Below are 21170 nucleotides of genomic sequence, written 5' to 3' on the forward strand. Positions count from 1 at the left end.
TATGAACTAGACTAAAAGGGTCAGTCATCCTAAAATTAGGCATATTAGCTAAATGGAAATTGGCACATATGATAACCCCAGTCGCTTCTCGTGGATTTTCATAACCCTGCTATGCAAAATGGGATATGCAATTGAAATGGATGTCTGAGTTAAGATATATATCATGATTTCTTTGATCCTATTAAGCATGTTCTACATAACACACCAGTGACAATTCGCTCAGTGCAGACTATAATAGATCACGGAATATCAACAATTTAATAACCACTTTACATTTAGCATCATGGCTTATGAGATAATCAAATAATGAAACTCTTCTGGATATACAATTAACACGGTAAGGAAACATGAAATACAAAAGCGGGCCATAGACCCAATGAACATTAATCTAGAAATAAAAATCATAAGATGTAAACCTACTGGTGAAAACGTGTTGTTAATATTGAAGTTCAATCAATCTTGATGTTGAAGATACACAGCAATTCTTGCATTATCTAGTTTCACCTTTCTACTGAAGTCCTAGGCTACACAATTATTCCTGCAAAACTTGTGCCAAATTTTCTCTTTACTTTAAATTACAGGAGGGAGAATGCGGTAAATATCCAAAAAATAATTATGCTAATCATACAACAGCACAACCGACGTGGGTGTTTCTTTCTTCAAGTCCCTTTCAGTGGTTGCTAAGAAATGGAGACTCTCTTGGCAAAGTTAAGCCCTGTAGTAGGTGAGATAAATATCCGGGCTCCATGCATATCATCTTCAAGAGACAACATTAACCAAAAGAGTTGTTGACTGATTCAAAAGGGCCAAAAAAGCTGTAATGTTGCAGCTGCGCAGAAACTTTTGAGAGGAACGGTGCCCTTAGATCCAGTAGGGACCAGAAATTTAGCTGGAAGATAACAAAGTTCACGTATGGCTTATTCTTCAAAAGCGCGTGAACATATTTTTTCTAGAAGCAATGGCCAGTCTTCGCCAAGTTGCCGGGAGTTCAGTTCCATGGCAACCCTAAAATCTTGCAATGATATCAAGTTATTGGGAGCATGTTCTTGCATGACTTCTGAAGGTCTACCAGTACTTATCTGAGAATGAAGACCGGGTCTAAGGCCATTGACGAGCTTCACGTGGGTCTGCTGCTTTTTGGTGTTGTTTCTTACAGGCTCGTACCCTGACCTTGCCCCAACAAGTCGAACACAAGATCGAATTAAACCTCTTAAGTAAGAATCTAATCCATTGTTCAACAAGTTGGCGCAACCGATGGCCACTTCAAGGCCTTGTTCTGCAGCAATCTGTTCCATGCGTTCCCTCAGTGATACACTATCCAACAAAGCACCATAACTAGAAGAGGTAACACATTTACTATTTGTTGCCAAAGGCAATGCTTTACGTGCTCCACCAACACTAACAGGGCAAAATGGAACCCCAAGCGGAGCTTGAAGCTGACTCCTTGCATGCATCTCTTTCCCGTCATCTCTAACATGGACTTTGTTATATACTGAAGCTGGACCTTCCTGTGATCCCTTTATTACAGAAAATCTACCAGTTTCTTGACCAGATGCCTCCCTTTCATCATCAGTCTGCTGCAAGAGTCCTTGACAATGCTGCACAGCCCTCCGTGAATCAGAGGGATTGATATCCCCATTTTCCATAACATCGAAACTTGATTCTGTCGCTGTCGGTTGTTGAAAAGTGAAATTGGTCTTCCCATTTTGACCAAGCGCACTACAACGATCCCCAGTCCTACGATCACGATAGCCTGTTCTGACCTTTCGAGGAGATAATGGGAGAATATCTCCATTAGACAAACCTGGTTGACTTGAAGCCTGGCTTGAGGAAACATGTGATCCATTTTGCTCATAAGCATCACTTAGGGGCTCATTACTGCCAACTGCTGCACCAGGCTTCGAAACATCAGTCTCATGAGTTGGCGGTGGAACTTTTGCGCTGCAAGCATTTCTCAAAATGGAACGAATGAACTGATTATGCAATGTAATATTCTCTCTACCCAATATCCTAAGACAAAGCTTATTGAACTCAACCTTGCTTATTTTCAAACTCAATAACCTATTTAAGTAATAAAAGTACTGTTTAGACCTCTCAGGTCCAAGTTTCCTCACTATCTGAGCTTTCAGTTCAACAAGATTGATTCGCGAATGCTGATGTGGCGGCTGCATCTCTGTCAACACATAAAGTCTATACACAACAAGCAAAGATTACAAAGTTTCCACTATTTTCAAGTAACACAATAAGTCAGTAATCCAAATCCCCCACTAAATTAGGGTTTTCCCCAATTCCAAAAACCCATAGTGGAAACAAGATTGTACTCTTCCAACAGCAATTCAAGCAATGCTGAATCAAAACCCATATCCAAATTCCAACTTGCAACAGTATAACTATTGAAGGGGTTAACACCCCAGCTAGAGATCCATAATTCTCAACTAACTCTCCCTCCAAAACTCGAAAATTTTCAAATTCTTTCTCAGTCCAACGTTTAAACCAATCAAAATCGCAGCTCAAGAAAACCCTCAATCCCCAATCCCCAATTCAATAAGTTCAAATTGCCTTGCAAAATTACAGGGTAAAACCTAAAACAGACATAAAATGCCACCCGTCCCCAAAAAAGTAAAGCTTTAAGCTACCCACTTCAAGTTCAAATATATCCCCACACGAAATTGGGATTAAAGAAGAGATTTTTAAGCTCGAAAGAAGAGTGAAATTAGAAAAATATACAGAACCCAACGACACCAAACTTAATTCAAAATTCAGATTCAGAAAGTAGAGAGAAAACCCAAATGCTTTTTCAACTCTTACTTGTTCATATACGAACCCATAAAGCTTCTTCTTCCATTCAAATTGCTTCGCATTTCAATTCTTCTCCGCAGCTATCTTTCTCTTCCCCAAAAATCACTGTACTAAATCAGAAAAAGACGAAGACCCACCTTCTACACACACTCTCTGATCTCTCCCCCTTCCCCCTCTCTCTCTCTCTCTGTAAATCGAGACTCTTTTTTCGTTTTTGTGTCTGATCAGAAATAGCAATTTCTTTTTCTGTAAATTTTTCTACTTCTATTTTTCTTTCTTCCTCCATACCAAACACGCCCTTAGTGTTTCACGTCCTCACGCTCTCTCTTCCTCGTAAACTCTCACGCGACCGGTAATTAAGGGTTCAAGTAGCGTTTGAGCTTCACACATAGGCGTGCGCGTGGGTATTCTTGTTTTTTAATGATATGTTTTGATGAATTTTGCTTATATTATGTCATGGGAAAAATAAAAAAAGAAGAGTTTTTTTATTTTTGGCAAGTGTTAAGTTGTAAAGAATGTTTTTTTGGGGGGAAATGAATAATACAAAGTTGTTTTCATTAGTGTATGTTAGTGATGATCATTGTACCATTGTTTTTCCTAGGTTTTTGAAGAGGATGATGATGATGTAAAGTTGATAAGAATGACAAAATGTTGTATAAAAGGGGAAAATGGAACAGAATTTGATGAATAACAGAGAGCAGATAGTTTGACAAATAAGGAAAAGTCAATTTGACATTCTAAGTTGGAAGAGAAACATGATTCTAGGTTGTTTGTTGTATATGCCAACTTCCCCTCATTGAGCACCTAGTACTAAAATGTATTTATGGATTCTTCTAAAATGATATCTCTCTCTACCTTTCCTTGTCGCTTTTGTGTATCGAGAGTACTATTCATAATTTTCATTTAGGGAGTTTGAAAAAAATTATAAATATGTGAATAATGAGCATCAGATTGTAGATGTCGGTGTGTATTTTGAATGTTTTGAATCGTAGAGCTAACATTTTGCTTTTTGTTCAAGGAAATCAGAATTTGTATATGTGTATGAATATTTTAAAAACTACCTTATATATATACAATATAATTTTTGTCGAGGGACTTCAGGTGAACACTCTCACTCCCTTCTAGATTTGCCCCTATTAACGATTCAGTACATCATGAATTAATTGAAATAAAATATGAAATCTTTTTACGTAAATTGTTTGTGCAATGCTTATTTATTCGTGCGTGCAATGCCATATTCAGATTTTTGTCTGCTTCATAAGGTTCTATGATTTAACTAGTTTTTTTGTTAAATATTTTATTCAAACATGTATATTGACTTGAAATCTCATTCAGTTTATAAATATGTGCAATTAAATATTTGTGTAAAAGCTATAAATATGACAAAGTTAAAAAGAATTTCGTTAAACATAACAAGATTGGTCACATTTGTGGAAGTGAAGCATCCAATTCGATTTACTTGAGACCCATGCTACAAGCTTTTGAAATAGAAATCTTCTTCGTCTCTAATTAAAAAGATAAAGGCTACATAGATTGATATCTAGTGCAAAATTGAAAATCTTAGTAGTACAATTGATTAGCTATCTTAACTTTCACTTTGTTGGTGGGAGGATTCGATTTCCACCCAGTAATCCCTCCCTAATTCCTCTATCCTCTATCCATTATATAGTGAGTATATAACTTATCACATTTCAGAACAACTCCAGACATGAGCTATTTAACGTTATGTTTAATAATATCAAACTTTACACATATTGTCAAAATACCTGAAGTTTCATATGATTAAAGTTCATGCACATATGCATAAAATTTAACTATTTTATTTGAACTTTAACTACATAAAACTTTAGAAACTCATGAGTAAAATAGTTCTTTAAGTGAATAGACATACCAAAATAAATAGTAATTAAGCACTAATAAATAAAGGAATACAAAGATAAATAGCAATGTTCAAATAAGATGCCCGTATTTTTATTTTTTAACATTAATATCGAATTATCAACTTTAAGTTAATGAAACAGAAGTGGCCAAAATCTGTTTGGACCAAACCCACCAACTTTCTTGTAGCATGTCCAGTCCCAAATTCCCAATAAGCCCAAATACACACGGCTCCAACTGTGTTTGAAATTAGTATTGATAAAGCATAACCTTAATAAAAATATCTGTAGTTTTGTACGACTGAAATTCAGATAAAATAATTGTACTTTAACGAAATAAAATTTTTAAATTTTGTTAAAATTTATGGACTCAGAGCACAACTTAACCAGTTTAAAATCAGGCATGTGTGTCGTTAACTTCTCAATCATTTCCTATATTTTAACTACTTTCTTCATTTTGATTTACGTGACACCGTTTGACTTATCATAATTATTACTATTATTTAAAAATAAAAGAAAATTTGTGGTCTATAATAAATTTTAGACAACATTTATATGGCTATGAATTATTTTATTAAAGGTTAAAAGAGATTTTAAAGTTAAATTATCTTAAAATTAAATTTTTTTTGGAATGAATTAAAAAGAAAAGTGTATGACATTAGTTGGATAGAGGGAATAGATACTAGCATTATATGACGCGAATTTGAAATAGTCAGTCTCCAATGCTGGTATCGAATATCGGATAAAAAGAGGAAATAGGTGGTTAGACTGGTCCAATCACTATAAAAGAAGTTAGAACAAATCACTCGGGCATTAACTACTTTCTGGTCTATTAGACATTTTATTTTAGCTCCTCTCTTGTACTTTGAACTCTTTCTACTATGACTTACTCCATCTCTCAAAATTTGTTTATTAGCAACATTCACTTCTGCATCATCATGATTTTGGAATCTTAAACTATATAAATAAACTAAAATATAACTAATGGCCAAGTTGTTGACACTTTTTAGAAGTGACAACAAATTGCAGAAACAGTCTTTTCCTCCCTCAGATAAGTCATATCCCCAGGTTTTACAAATGACAGTACACTACTAACTTAAAAAAACATTCTTTATTTTGAGATTTAGAAGGAGATTGTGCACTCTCTGACAAAACATCTCAATTATTGATGAAAGTTACTTGTGTCAAGAATTTGTCCTAGTGCTTGTTGGGAAGTGGGGAAGGTTGATTCTTTCCTCCGTATAATTCTTCATTACAACGTAGCCCCTTTTGTTTTTATCCCTCTACTCTGTCTGCTGCTGGCAAAGGAGTTGGCTAGACACTTCATACTATGGAAATTTTACCAGGTTAGTACAAAATCATGTTTTTTGAGATTACAAAAGCAATTCTTGAAATTTGTTTGATATTGGTTTAATTATAGGAGCAAGAAAGCATCTTTCTTGAAATTACTAAAGCAATTCTTGAAATTTGTTTGGGGTTGATTTGATTATAGGAGCAAGAAAGCATTTTTCTTGAAATCCACAAAAGAGATTCTTGAAATTTGTTTGTGGTGGTTTTATTATAGAATTAAGAAAGCATTTTTCTTGAAATTTGTTTGTGGTTGGTTTAATTTATAGGAGCAAGAGAGCATCTTTTGGGGTCAAACGGGAATGAAAATGGATTTGAAGAGAATCCAGAAATCAAGATTCAGGTTAGGGGTCTTACAAAGGTGTCTGAAAAGGGTGTTTCTATATTGAACAATGTGAACGTTGACATACCTAAAGGTGTAATCATGGGTGTTATAGGCCCAAGTGGTAGTGGAAAATCAACCTTTTTGAGATCACTTAATCGATTGTGGGAACCATCTTCCAACTCTGTGTTTTTGGATGGTCATGATATATGTGATCTGGATGTGCTCGCACTCCGCCGGAAGATTGGCATGCTGTTTCAGATTCCTGTTCTCTTTGAAGGTATAACACTATTATAGACAGATTCATGTTTTTGTGTAGGTATTTTGTCCATCAGATGTTTGATGTTAGAACTTTATGTCCTTGAGCAGAGGGTCTTATCGAAAACAGCCTTGTAAGGTAATGCATACACCCTATAATCCCTCAGACCCCACTTTGTTGTTTGTTGCCTTGTGATGCTTAATCTAATGGACTGGCATGTTTTTGGCTTCCACTTGAATAATTAAGTTCTTCGTGCCACAAGGTTTTCGTTTAGTGGTAAAAGCTCAACCCCCAATGTAGGGGTCAGTTGGGGCGGAATTAGAGTTCTAGCTACTGTTTGGCAGAATCTTGTATTTGTGTTAAGAAATCTACTTAATATGTATAAATAGTTTATCCGACTTAGTATACTGTCTTTTCTAGAATCTAGAACCTAAAGACTCAGATTTCGGGATCTGCCTTGGGGGGGTTAGGCACATGTCATAGGTTCGAACTTCTGCAATGGACAAACTCAGTATTTCAGAGAAGAAGGGTAGGGAGCAGGCCATTAGCCACCGAGTGTCATGGATTTCTCTGTCATTAAAAAGAAGTCTTTTTTCAACATACATTTCATTTGTTCAAGTGGTAGTGACTGATGCTTGAATAAGTTATTTTTGTGGAAAATTGTTCAGGTACTGTTGCAGATAATGTACGATATGGGCCACAGTTAAAAGGTAAAAAACTAAGTGACAATGAGGTATACAAGTTGCTGACTCTAGCTGACCTGGACTCATCTTTCTTCAACAAGTCTGGTGGGGAACTCTCTGTTGGTCAAGCACAGAGAGTTGCACTTGCTAGGACCTTGGCCAATGAACCAGAGGTAATTTGAGATGTACCAAAGATTTAACTAGTTTTGGCGAAAGAAACTTCACTCGATTGACGCTAAATTTTGAAATAGGAATCTGATCTTTTGTTCCAATCTTCTGTAAGGTTCTGCTGCTGGATGAGCCAACAAGTGCACTGGATCCAATATCAACTCAGAATATTGAGGATGTTCTTGTAAAACTGAAGAGGGAGCAGAATATGACCATTGTGATGGTTTCACATAGCATCAAACAAATAAAGAGAATAGCTGACATAGTATGCCTGCTTGTCAATGGAGAGATTGTAGAAATTTTAATGCCTGATCAACTCTTTGAATCTAAACATCCCATGGCACAAAGATTTCTTGAACTCAGCTCCTAAAAACTTCTCGCCGACCCCTCTTTTCTGTATGTGTTGTATTTTTGATGCTTGGATGGATGGTGAAGTCCAGGAAACCAATTCCAGATGTGTAATATATTTTATATTTATCATAAATATACTCTTGTGTCACCACTGTGATGGTTGTGCAGATTGAGTAGCAACTGGCCAAGCAGTTGAGACTTTCCTTTTTCAAAAGAAGTGTCTTAAGATATTTGTACAATGTATAGGTCCGGCAAACAATGCTACATGTCTTTGTTGCTGATCTATCCCAAACAATAAGACTTTGTGATATCTTCTTAGCAAAGTTCGATATACTAAAGGGGCTTCTCGAATGCCCTGCAGAAAAAACACTTCCAATCATCAATATCATCTTGGTGAACATGTTTTGTTATCCTTTTCTTTTAACTCAGATCTTGCTATGGATTGATTATGTAACATGTCCATATCATATCTTTAGATTTACTAATATGAATTTGTCGTTTTGATACATGGCTGTATTATCATCCAAAACCAGAAGAAGCAGCTTAATATGAACAGCCTAGCTGCCAAACACCCTTGGTTGAATTTGTGCAGATTGAGTATCAATGGGCCTAGCAAGTGAAACTTTCTCCTGTTTAAAGATGTGTCTACAGTAAATGTGCAACATATACAGCTATGTATTCAAGCAAGTAGTGCCAGTCTTGGCTGTGCATCAATACCTAACAGCAAGATTATTTGTCTGATATCTTCGTTTAGCAAAGCTCGATACATTAGACAAAAACATATCTATATTCACAGAGAAATACAAGAACTCCCCAGAAAACTAAATATGTATCGATATATAGCTTATTTCCTTTATTAGGCTTACACTTTTGTTTGATTACAAATAGATTCTGCATGCAATGAAGTATTGACTTGTGAAACAATCTTTGGAAGACTTTCTATATGGACTTTGTTACAACTCCAAACCTTTTAGGTCATGAAGGTGTTTTCATGATGAATAAGAGACAAATGGTATCACTATGGTGAATTATACAAAGGTTTCAAACCATGCTTTAATGCAGCCTCCCACACGACATCAATCTGATCAACATCGATAGCTCCAACCTCATGGTGTGTCCAGCCTTCAAGAAGATGAACTAGCCCACCCGCGTGACAAGCATGAACTATGCCTCTTCCCATTGTATACTGGTGCAATACACAAGCACAGTGAGAATTCATACAAAACATGAAATTTGGTTTTCACCAACACAACACCATCAGCCGAAGTTGAGTCATACCTCACAAGTTCCTAAACCAGTGACATCTTTTGGAAGTCTCATTGCTGCTAACTTGCCATAGGTACAGTCTCTGCGAAAGGGAATGATAGGAGGAACGACAAACTGATAAAAGTGAGTTCCTGATGGAGCCCAGCTCTGCTCTCTAGGGGTAGACCATTTGCCAATAATCCAAGTCTGTCATTTGAAAAACACCACAAAATTAACTAGAAGATAGTGCAAACTCTTTGCTGAACTGAAAGACCTCAGTTAGCCACTTGTATTGGTTTCATAACTTTCACTCTCTGGAATATATACTTGAAACATTACCTTACACTGTTTAGCTTCTTTGCAATTTGTCACTTGAACCAGATACTTCTGGCACTCAACTGGAGCTTCTCTTTGAATTTTCATGAATCTCTCAGTGGACTTAGTGAGCATCTGCATTAGAAAAGTACCCTTATTAGAATGGAGGATTATAAAGCTAATTATAGAAGAAATAACTAAAAGGAAGAAGGGGCTTATTCCTCTTAATAACAACTAGTAGAAGATACAAACACACTCTTATATGCCATGCATTTACTTCAGAAAGAGTAATCTTACCAGAATTCTGACTCTTCGACGAGCAAGGTAGAGTGCAATGGCCCTTCCAAGCTTAGAAGTAGCACCTGTTAAGAAGACCTCATTTACATCTCGAGGAATCTCATTCAAGATCACAGCAGCTGTCAAGGTGTTTCCATGGACTACTCGGACTCTGAGATTCGGATGCTTGTTGACAAAGAGTGTTCCACCGCCATTTAAACTTTCATTCTGCAGTAAGTTTCTTTTATGAACAACATGAACAATAACTGTATATTGAAACCATTGCTCCCTCGAGTCTGAAAAAGACATGGGAAGATCCAAGCAATACATGATCTACTAACAAGTGTAGTTACTAGCTGTTCCTGTTCTGAATAGACTACATCCCATTCCTCAACTTTGAAGGTTTTTCGTGTCTAAAACCACTATCGGAAAGTCTTATGCACTAGCAAGAAACACATAATACAATGTTTTCATGTAGATGTTCGCTGTACTAAAGTAGTCAGCAAAGACTTTGAGGACTCTGAAATCATTAAACATTACAGAAACAAGAAAATTAGAAACAGGAAAAGAAAATGAGACTGACCTTATTTAATGCAGCAAGGCTGATAACCTTGACACCAATTCTATCAGCCCTAAGAATAGCTTCTTCAATGAGCTTATTTATGCCTTCTGCAGCAAAGGGCAAGAAATACTGCAACACAATATATGTATTAGACGCCAGAAACAGAATGGAAATGATAAACTCAGAATCAAACAGCGAGATGTATTGGGAACATTGAGAGTGCGAGTAAATTATTTTCAATCCTTAAATCATGAACAATTTATTTCAAGATTGCAGGACCTTGATGCTCTTCTATAGAATTTCAAAATCTGAAAAAACACCAGAAATTAAACAGTAGCTAGGAGAAATCCCCATATTACCTGAAAACCAGCCCTGGGCACAATCCAAGTTTGGTTGAGTCTTCCTCTTATGTTGTAAAAACTGAACAAAAAAGTCTTAGTCTTCAGCCACATAGCAAGCACCACCACAAAGGCAAAAGGCCACATCGGTAACAAGAAGAGCCTTGTGGAGAAAGGCCCTGAGCTGAATGACCGGAACAAAAACGGGGCATGCATTGACGACATAATATCAACAATATGCACAAGAAACACAAAATCTGGTGCTCTTTCATCTGTACCTTGAGAAAATATAGATATAATGGCAAACTAAAGCCAGAGAATGCAAAAAAGCAAAGAAGACTTGGAAAAAGGATTATTATTTTGAAGAAGATAATAATAGATCCCCTCCCCCAAGGAGGTAGGAAGAGTAACAAACTCACTTGTCCTTGAACTTATTTCTTTGTGAAGGCTCCATGAAGCGGTATTTAAAGTATTTCCCAACATATCATATAGAGGCATGAAGAGACAGAAATTTGTCTTCATTTCCTGATGGTGTAGACTGTGGTATCTGCAATAACAGGACATACTTTAAATTACCGGATTTAATTGTGAAAAGGAAGCACAACAAGAAAGTGAAACTGCATTGTAACTTGTCAAACATGATTGTGAAGAAAAGTTCATTTGAAAAGAAACAGAATAAGATGTGATTTTTTTATCTAGATGCTGAAGATAACAGATATATGATGTTGCATCAAAAGTCAGTTAATTGGAACTCACGTCGGGCAGTAAATAACATATCTAAGTAGTGGAACGTGCTGGTAGAGACTATGAGGAATGATTTCAACATTGCTGTGTCCCAAACATCTTAAGAAATCAAATGCCAGAATATAACTGTACATAACGATTATTGATCCGTAACCAATAAATGCAGTGCCTAAGGTTGGAATTCCTATAACCACACAGAGCAAAAGATGTTCCAGAAATGTTGCATGCCCAGCTGCACAACAACGACAAAAAAAAGGAAAAGGTTAGCCAAACTCTCCAGCAAGCTACCAGCATCAGATAAGACTGCTAAAAGATGTCCCTCCGTCCCATTTTATGTGACAGTATTTGACTGTGCAAGGACCTTTTAGTATGACACATAAATTGGGACAGAGGGAGTAGTTACTTTACCAGTAAAGGGGTGTGTGATTTTAGACTCGTGGTGATGCCAGTGGTATAGCGGAAACAGATGAGAGGAATGCAATAATCTGTGCATCCAATAGAACAGTGGCTCTGAGATACCAATATGAAGTATGAGACAAGAAATAAGCCCTCTTACATCCCAAAGAGGAAGATTAACCAGTGAAGGGAAGTTCAAGTAGACGAACGATCCCACAATAGCTTGAAGGATAAGGAAGTTATCCCTGTTGAAATTCAATCACAAACATTAGTCCCCTTTTGAAATACACATATATAAAGTGTGAATAAAAAGAATTCATACATACCAATCCCATTCATGATCAATTTGCTCATAATCTATCCCTTGTTGAGACACCCTTCGCGTGCGATTTAGATACAACATATTACTATAAGTGCTCCATAGCTGATGAACAAGGCCTCTCAGAGCACACAATACAAGAATATGCAAACACCAAATATCCTCCATGCTCTCTTTCCAATACATAGAATGTATGAATTTCGCAAGAAATGGTCCATACAACAAATACTGCACGATACATATGAAAAATCATAAATTCAATACAAATCAAGATTGATGAACATACATAAATATATATATATATAAGTAGTTAATATAAAGTCCATGCCTTGTAATTTCCCAAGTTCTTCCATGGCCAGGCAAATAAAGCTGCATCTGTTTTTCTCAACAAAGTATCATTTCCATTTTCAACTACTTCAACTCCCTCATTCTGTTTCTTCATGTTATAATTAATCACTTTAAAAGAATATAACAGTATCCCAACTGATTCACTGTACTATAAAGAAAGACTAATTTTGGGGATGAAGACAAAAAAACTGAAGGAGGAAAATCCTGTAGTACTAGTACTTCCTTTTGTTTTTATTTTTAAGAATTTCCAACTTCAGAGAATTCATGTATAATATTATTCCATCTATATTGATATTTATATATATATATATATAACCCCGAAACTCTATAGCCAGCCAAATACCCCCTAAGGTCAAACCGGCGGCTTATAAGTATATTTAACAAAATCCATAACGTCCCCTCCATTTTTTAAATTTATTTTTACCCCTCCTTATGACCTCTTAAGGCTGGGCACCGGAACCACCGGACTGGAACGGGTTGACCAGTTAGTGGACCGGTATCAGGATGAACCGGATCGGAATTACCGGGATGGATAGTAGGTTCCGTCCCATCCCACTATATGGCGGGATGGAACCGGACGGGACCGGAATGGAACGGGATGGGATAAACGGGACAACACATATAGCTATTTCAAAAAATAATTATTTTGTTTTAGTTATTTTGATTTTTTGAATTACGAAAATATGAATGTTTATTTATTTTTCTAAGTTTAAATTAATTGTTTTGAAATTTAAGTTTTGAAATTTATAATGTAATTTTACATTTAAAGATATTTTTTTTAATTTTTACTTTTTAAATTTGCAAGTTTAAGTTTAATAAAGTTTTTTTGTTTTAAAGTTTTTGAGCTTAAGTTTTCAAGATTTGAAATTTTGAATCTTTTGAAGTTTATAAGTTATTACTTATTAATATGTTATAAGTTATATTTATAACTTGTAATTTAAATAACTTTTTGTAATTTTAAAAAATTTAATAAAAATAAGGATAAAAGAATGACACAAATTAAAAAAATATCAATCCAATCCAATTATTTTGTTTGAAAATATGCCTATATATAAATTATAATATATAAATTAATTAATAAAAAATAATTTATGGATAAACCGGTACCAAATTACCAATACACCGGTATCAAATGGTGATACCGTTCCGTTCCAAGTATCAATTCACGGTGTTCCATTCGGTCCGAAAGACTATCGGACCGGAATGGTACCGGAACGGTACCAGTACAACCCGGTCCGGTGCCTAGCCTTAGGTACTCTCACCTTTTTGCTCCTTTGCTAACTCGAACCCACAATTTTTGGATTGGAACAATCTTTGATTGAAAGTGAGGGGTGCTTACCATCCAAACAATTCCCTCTCGTCTGCTTCCCCTCCATTTAGTATTTGTTGTTCATCTTTTTCTTATGAAGATACTTCTAAAGAAGAAAATTTTACACAAATTTCATAGTGATAATAGCTAATTACATCATATTCATACTCTTTTTCGAATTACAAAAATTCCTTAAATTTGATGGAATTTGAATACATTTCAAAACGTCTTGATACATCGCATTCCAGTTTTGGATACATCGTGTCTTTGTTTTGGATATATCACTCAACGTTGCGATACATCGAGTATAGTGATGTATCTAATTGATACATCAAGTAAAATGATGTATTTCCGATACATCGTGTATAGTGATGTATTTGATTGATACATCGCATAAAGTGATGTCTTACGTCCCAATACATAGCGTAAAGTAATGTATTACGTCCATCGAGTATAGTGATATATCCAACAGATAGGAGAGAGTAGGGATTTTTATAATTTTTTCAAATAGTAGGAAGTTTTAGAGAATATGTTATATAAATTGTGTAATTAAGTAATTTTTACTTTTAGTAATTCATCAACCTTTCTTTTACCGAATTCATCAAGTGCTTATTATCTCCTTCCATCCATGTTTACCCGTTCATCTTTAACTTGATCCGTGGTGAAGCCAAAAATTTAGTTAAAGATGTTCAAGATATAATATATATGGATGAAAAATAATTTGTAACCTATATATTTTGTATAATAATTTTTTTCTCTCTCTATACATATATATATTATAATTTTTCTACGAAGGGTGTCCGACTGGCTGCTCTGAGTTATATGTGGCTAAGCATTGGGCTTGACATACCCTTTAAGAAGTAATAAATAAAATGATAATTTTATTATATTACCCTTAATTATCGCAATATACAAAAAAAGAAAAAAAAAAACTCCTTAATTTGTTTTATGCAATTAATTGGCACACAAGGATGATTGAAATTTGTGAACACTTAGTTGGAACAAACATAGAAAAGAGCCATAGGGCATATGCCACAACATTTGAAAAAATTAATTAAGAGAACAAAAATGGTTAGGAAACAGGTGGGGGATTGCAGTTGGGAGGTGGATTGTTTAAAATTATCTTAGCAGCATTTATGTGGACTAATAAAGCATATTATGTTAATTAAACAGCTATAGTAATGAAATGAAAGACACTTTTTTTAAAAAATTTATTTGGTGTAGAGGTAAGCCATAACGAAGCCAAGATTTTCACTAAAGTTGTTCAAAATATGAAAATTCAAACACACGAAGAGGTTGAATGTGGTTCAACATCTATTTATATGCATAAAAAATAATTTTAATCATATATAAACAGTTAAATCTGAACCCCTCAATCTTATCTGGCTCTGTCTGAATATAAGGACCAAAAAATTGGAGAGGGGACCATAAGCCTAACTGCATTTTCTTACCTAACAGCCTCACAAAAGTTGGATGCTACTTTTGTAGGATGATGTTTCATAATTGAAACATGTAGGAGAAAGCAATAGGGGCATGGTGGATATATTATTCATGAATATTGTATGTCAAATTTTATCATTGAAGTATTCGATATCCAAAATTTAACTATATTAATCTGAACTTATAACGAATATGTTTAACATAAGAAAATTAATAAAACCCTCAGAACTAAAATAAATATATTTTTAGACTCAAATTTGGAGTGAACTCAATGATTCCACGATATATAATTAATTTCTTAGTGGTCCATGAATCACACGTACTATTATTTGAAGCTACACAAAACTTCTTAATCTATCTGACTTTCCCTTAAATAATTGAGTAACACTTGGCAGTTCCCCACTGGTCCAGCACTTGTGCCTTCCTGTATTTTGTTTCTTCTAATCTTCAAGTTGCAAAATATTTTTGTTATTTAAAAGGTACAGCATAGTATTGATACTTTTATTCAATAGCCATTTAATTCTTTTCATTAGAAATTTGACTTTTGAGTTCAAGTGATTATTATTGAATGGGTGGTTAATGAGATGACCTTTTGACACATTAGTACTCCCACCGTTTGTGGCACTTTTCGAATTTCGAGATTCAAATAAATTTTTTTTTGATTGTAAGTTTTTTATAAATTTTTCAAACATTATGAATTATGAATTATTTTGATTTATAGTACTTTTTACGTAGTTTACAAATATATGATTTTATTGCTTTGTTTCTTTCTCTTTATTGTCATTAATTAAATTCATATAAATGTTGGAGCATTTAGTAATTTCATTAATATAATAATATAACATGTTTTTCTTCTTATAGAGAAAACTTGTTGAACTTGAATTCTGCTACATATTTATTCCAATCCTATTTACCATTTGAATAGAATTATTATTTTTTTGACAATATAATGATATCTTCTCATGTATTTTATTTACCGATCCGTTATATTATTTCCTATTGATCTCTTGTAAAAAAGAAGAAAAGAGAATATGTAACTAAAATAAAATTTCTAAAGAACTACAAAATCAAATCTCCTTAAATTCATTCTCCTAATTATTGTGGCGCAAAGTCTATTAACTTATCCCCTTAAGTTAAATTCTGTCCTTTGCAATGAATTATTATAATTTATAAACGTTTTGCAGCATATTATTATAGGAATTTCCAAAATTTAGATATAGTAGGGAGAGGTGAATTGAATTACTAGCCAATGAGGTTGGCTAAGACCTAGCTAAGCAATAGCCATGCCCATTTCAGATTTGAACTCCTTAATGGTTTCACCATTTCAATTTTAAAATTATGCGTATAGATTGTATATACTTTATACTAAATATAGAGACATATACACAAAATGTATTTTGACCATATTGGTAAATTAATTGGCTGACTTTTATTTTAAATTTTGACCTTATTAAAAATATTTTGGAAAAAATAATTTCTACGTCAGAAATTGAAACTACTCTCTTAGAAAACTTAGGGCAACTCATGGTTGTTCTTAAGCAAAATCTTGGTGATTCCCAGGATTTCTTATGTGATATTGATCAAGACTTATCTTAGCAACGCGTTATCGTGATTTCTCAGTGGAAAAATCGTGAGAAATTGCTAGATATTTTTTGGGCAAACTACATAAATCTCACTAGTTTAGGTCCTAATTACTAAGATTCCCGATAGTTTCAAATATTACTTCATCTACCATATTTCATGCTTAAGATACATGAATTTAAATTCGCGAGATACGTGTATCTGCATAATTTTAAAATCGACATACATATTTTATCTGTTTAAATTAATTGATTGTAACTGATTTTCTTAATTAGAGGAGTAATTGAGCAGGATGAACCAATGTGAATGAGTGTAAGCTTCGTTGCCCGAACACGATTGGTGCTGACCACACTAGGTGCTACCGTGGTAGCAAGAGAGGCCAGACACTCGCAGCCAAGGAATGTTCCTGATCTGCGAACAGAACCGAAGGAGGTTACCGCGACAACAAACCAACATGCATGATTTAGAGAGGATTTTCATAATACATGGACAATTATATCTAGAAATTTAAATTAATAAAAGCCCTAATATAAGGCATAAATCAAGGAGGGTATATATGTTTAATTAATTTTATTTTATTATTCTCTGAAATAATAAATTCATTAATATTATTAATAAAAGACAAAAATATTTATATCTTGGTCATTTAATTTGATTAAATTCATTTTATTACTCTTAAAATAATTATAAATTCATTAATTTGATGTATCTATTATCAATATATCATGTATCCAACAAACTAAACACTTAGATACATGAGTATCATACAAGTACATTCATATGTATCATAGAAGTATCTAGTATTAATTTCGTATATTTATTATATGTGTCTAGTGTTAATTTCATGTATCTATTTATATGACCTAATAGAATTTCATATATCTATTTATATGATCTAATTTTAATTTCATGTATCTTGTGTATGTATCTAGTATTAATTTGATGTATCAAGTATCAATTTCATACATTATATTCAAAAACATGTATCTCGGATACATAGTAAGCATATACATATAATTATGTGTGTCTAAATTTGGAATGTAATTGAAACACACGAATTTAGAGATAAATCACGAGTGTGTAGTATTTGTCTTATCATTAATCCGAAAAAGTAAAAAAATTCAAAATTCTTCCCTTTTTTTAGCATATGGATTTTTTCCTCATAGATACATATAATTTTAACTCAAATACATGAAGTCTTAGCTAAATATATATGCACCCCGATATGTATTCAACATTGTTGCACTTGATGTGTATCTAATAATGTATTTGTTCTGTTAATTAAAACTTGGCGTAATTCTTTCATCTTGATTGAATTGTTCCTATATTTAAATCTATTCTCGGCTTGAATGTTGGCGGATGAAGAGTCAATCCCTACAATGAAAAATTCATGAGTGAACTAAAAGGGTAATATAGGTCCATATTAGTGGATGAAAGAATATTTTGGAGCTCAAAAATGAAAGGAGGATATTTTTATTCCATTTTCTTTACTTAAAAAATATTTTAGGCCTTTCTCCGAATTTGTTATTAGGATCATAAATAAGGAGTATAGTATTTAGGAAAAACTATAGAATATGGCAAACATCAATATACATTTAAAATAAATAGCTATAGTTTATTTTTATTATGTTATATGGATATAACTATACAATAAATAGCAAAGTTAATTATATACCAATAATCAGTTTTTCTTATATATATATTTAATATAAATAAATATTAAATAGGAAAGTTATTATTACACTTATAATTAATTATGTCCTCATCAATACTTTCTCTTTCATCAATATCCCTATATCAAAGATTTTTTGTATTTCCCCCAAATTTCTTCCAATTCAAGATCATTTTGTATGATTCTAGGAGCGATTTTTGTGATTTGAATTCATTAGGTATTTTCTAATTGATTTTTTTCCTCCTTTTTATGAAAATTTTATTTGTATACATCTATTTTCATCTATTTTTATAGGGTTTTGATTGAAGAATTTGCTTTTCATAAATTATATTGCTTTTATACTTTTCTTTCCATGGTGAAATTGCATATCTCCTTGCGATGAGTGTCACCTCTACTGCTGGAGCCATTATGTTACCATTGTTAGCAGAGAGTGTAGAGAGGGAATTTTGTTGTTTGTCAAATTTGTATATAGTATAATACTTATATACATAGACAATTGTATTGTAATATTAACACAAGTTGAAATAGTGATTTGTGAATACAAGTATATTTGGATACATAAGTAATATATCCAATTTGAAAGGTTGATTAGGCAATACAAGTATAGTTGGATACATTAATACTATATTTTTATAAATAGTATTATAGGAAAAACTTGATAAAAAAGAGATTGACATTTTGTTGGCTTTTTCAATTTTTTATACAACCGAACACTTACACTTTGATACCTACACATTCTATTGTTTTTCCATTTTTCTTATTTAACAACAGTGTATTCATATGTATACTGTATTGGTGTATTCATTTTTTATTTAACAACAGTGTATCCATGCATTTTCCAAATTGTTGTGTTCATATGCTAAAATTGTACTACGTTACCTTGTTTGATGTATTAATACATTAAGTTTTTATAAATACTTGTATACTTGATATATTAATACTTTAAGTTTTATAAATAGAAACACCAATTTGAATTCAAAGTATTCATATGCTAATTGTACAAGTAATATATTTTTCTTATTTAGTTATTGTAATTACAACTGTATTAGTGTATAAATAGAAAAATAAAAAACATATACAAAAATACAGCGAGAAAAAGACATGAATATTCTTTTATATTCAAAATTTTATGAATACCTTTATAATTAGTATTTTGTGAATATATTGTATTTATGAAAATACAACTTACTATTTGTATTATGTGAATGAATCGGGATATGCATTCAATATGTAAATATTAGTTGGTAATTTAATAATGGAAGTTTGAGTGATTTAGGGACATAATAAAAGGTTGGCAGTTATGGTAACATACCATACCTTATTTATTACATTGTAAGATTATTGTATAAATAATAAAAAAATAAAAAAATACAAACATGCAGCTAGAAGTTGACATAAAGTGTAGTCATTTTTAGTAAATAACATATTTATAGCTATTGAACTTCAATAACCCTATAACTATAGTCATTTTTGTAAGTTGCTCTAGTATTTATGAAATATCTCCTCTACTTTTTCTTTCCAAAATCCTAGCAGGCCCATGGGCTTATGCAACAGTCACCAGAGTCCAACTATTGGACCGTTTATCGTTTTGGACACGTTCATCACTGAGCTGTATATCAAATAGAGAGTGTACTAAAGACTTTGTTTAGGTTGAAAAACAAATTATTCCTGAATCAATTATCTCACACTCAACATGGATAAAAGTAGTACGAAATATTCACTCTATTTCAAAGAATGATCTCCTTTCATTTTTAGTCTATTTTAAAAAGAATGATTTTTTTTTTTGATAATAATTTAAGTTCAACTTTTCACGTGGCATGTTTAAGGCCACAATATTAAAGAGTAATTTTGTACATTTGACATAATTTTAATATAGGACCACGAGATTCAAAAGTCTTTTTTATTTTCTTAAACTCCGTGTCAAGTCAAACTAGGTCATTCATTGTGAAACGGAGAGAGTAACTAAGGAAAAAACTTACCTGCACTGGGTGTATACACCAAACTAATGTAATTTCCATTATTATGTGATTTAATGAAGTAAAACACATGTTAATTGATTAAGGTTAAGTAAAATGATCTATAAATTTAAACACATGACATGCATCTATTGAATTGATGTATACACCCGGTGCATGTAAATTTTACCCACTAACTAATTTAGAAATAAATTATTTCACAATCCTACAAATAATTACGAAATAAAATACTCCCTCCGTCCATATTAGATGAGCACTTCCAACTTTACACGGTAATTAAGAAATCATTAATACATTAGAAGACTTTACCATTTTGCCCTTTGTTTAAACTTCCAAAGGTCATATTAATTGTTTAAACTTCAGGTCATATTAATTGTAGGGGTAAAATGAGAAAAAAATAATTAATTATATCATAATTAAGTAAGTGCTCAAGTAATATAGGACAAACATTTTTAGTAATATGGCCATCTAATATGGGACGGAGGGAGTATTCTTTATCGGATTCGGCTCCTCTCCATTTCTCTTCTCTCCATTTTTCCCAAGTTCTAGTTTGGATTGGAGACACATGTCATAGTTTAAAATTAATGGTTGAGATTAAATTGATTAAGTAAAGTCCTAACCATAGTTATTTACTTCCATATATTTGCTTCGTAAATTAGTTGCTTAAGGTAGTTGTACCATTAGAAGATCCATTGGTACCGTTTACGGCACATGAAATCGGAGAAGAAAAAATTGAATTATGCGGAGAAAAGACAAGTGGCGGGATATATGCAATACAAAAAATAAAGAAAAGTTTTTCTCGGCGATCCGTTAAGCGCGCTTTCTCTCACTCACGAGAAAACG

At 33.1% G+C, this 21170-nt stretch overlaps 3 protein-coding genes across 4 annotated transcripts; 1 reads left to right on the forward strand and 2 right to left on the reverse strand.

The window, feature by feature from the left end:
• Positions 1-417: 417 nt before the first annotated feature.
• Positions 418-3039, reverse strand: LOC125859649 (uncharacterized). The gene has a single exon (XM_049539438.1). The coding sequence runs from the start codon at positions 2169-2171 to the stop codon at positions 918-920; it is 1254 nt and encodes a 417-aa protein (XP_049395395.1). The 5' UTR covers positions 2172-3039; the 3' UTR covers positions 418-917.
• Positions 3040-5748: 2709 nt separating this feature from the next.
• Positions 5749-7919, forward strand: LOC125858305 (ABC transporter I family member 17-like). The gene is made up of 4 exons (XM_049538053.1): positions 5749-6022; positions 6293-6625; positions 7273-7460; positions 7571-7919. Exons 1-4 carry the CDS (start codon positions 6007-6009, stop codon positions 7823-7825), a joined length of 792 nt encoding a protein of 263 aa, XP_049394010.1. The 5' UTR covers positions 5749-6006; the 3' UTR covers positions 7826-7919.
• A 603-nt stretch (positions 7920-8522) lies between these two features.
• LOC125858304 (very-long-chain aldehyde decarbonylase CER3-like) lies at positions 8523-12553 on the reverse strand. Of its 2 annotated transcripts, none has more exons than XM_049538052.1 (11): positions 12330-12553; positions 12009-12229; positions 11695-11927; positions 11299-11518; positions 10962-11089; positions 10564-10814; positions 10226-10333; positions 9664-9870; positions 9391-9501; positions 9085-9258; positions 8523-8992 (listed from the first exon to the last, which is right to left on the reverse strand). In XM_049538052.1, the coding sequence occupies exons 1-11, from the start codon at positions 12441-12443 to the stop codon at positions 8825-8827; spliced, it is 1935 nt and encodes a 644-aa protein (XP_049394009.1). In that variant the 5' UTR covers positions 12444-12553; the 3' UTR covers positions 8523-8824. The 2 variants fall into 2 exon arrangements, with proteins under 2 accessions (XP_049394009.1, XP_049394008.1); XM_049538051.1 differs by having other exon boundaries at positions 10564-10820.
• Between the last annotated feature and the right edge of the window lie 8617 nt (positions 12554-21170).

This window comes from Solanum stenotomum, chromosome 3 (assembly GCF_019186545.1).
Source record: "Solanum stenotomum isolate F172 chromosome 3, ASM1918654v1, whole genome shotgun sequence".
In the NCBI taxonomy this organism is placed as follows: Eukaryota; Viridiplantae; Streptophyta; class Magnoliopsida; order Solanales; family Solanaceae; genus Solanum; species Solanum stenotomum.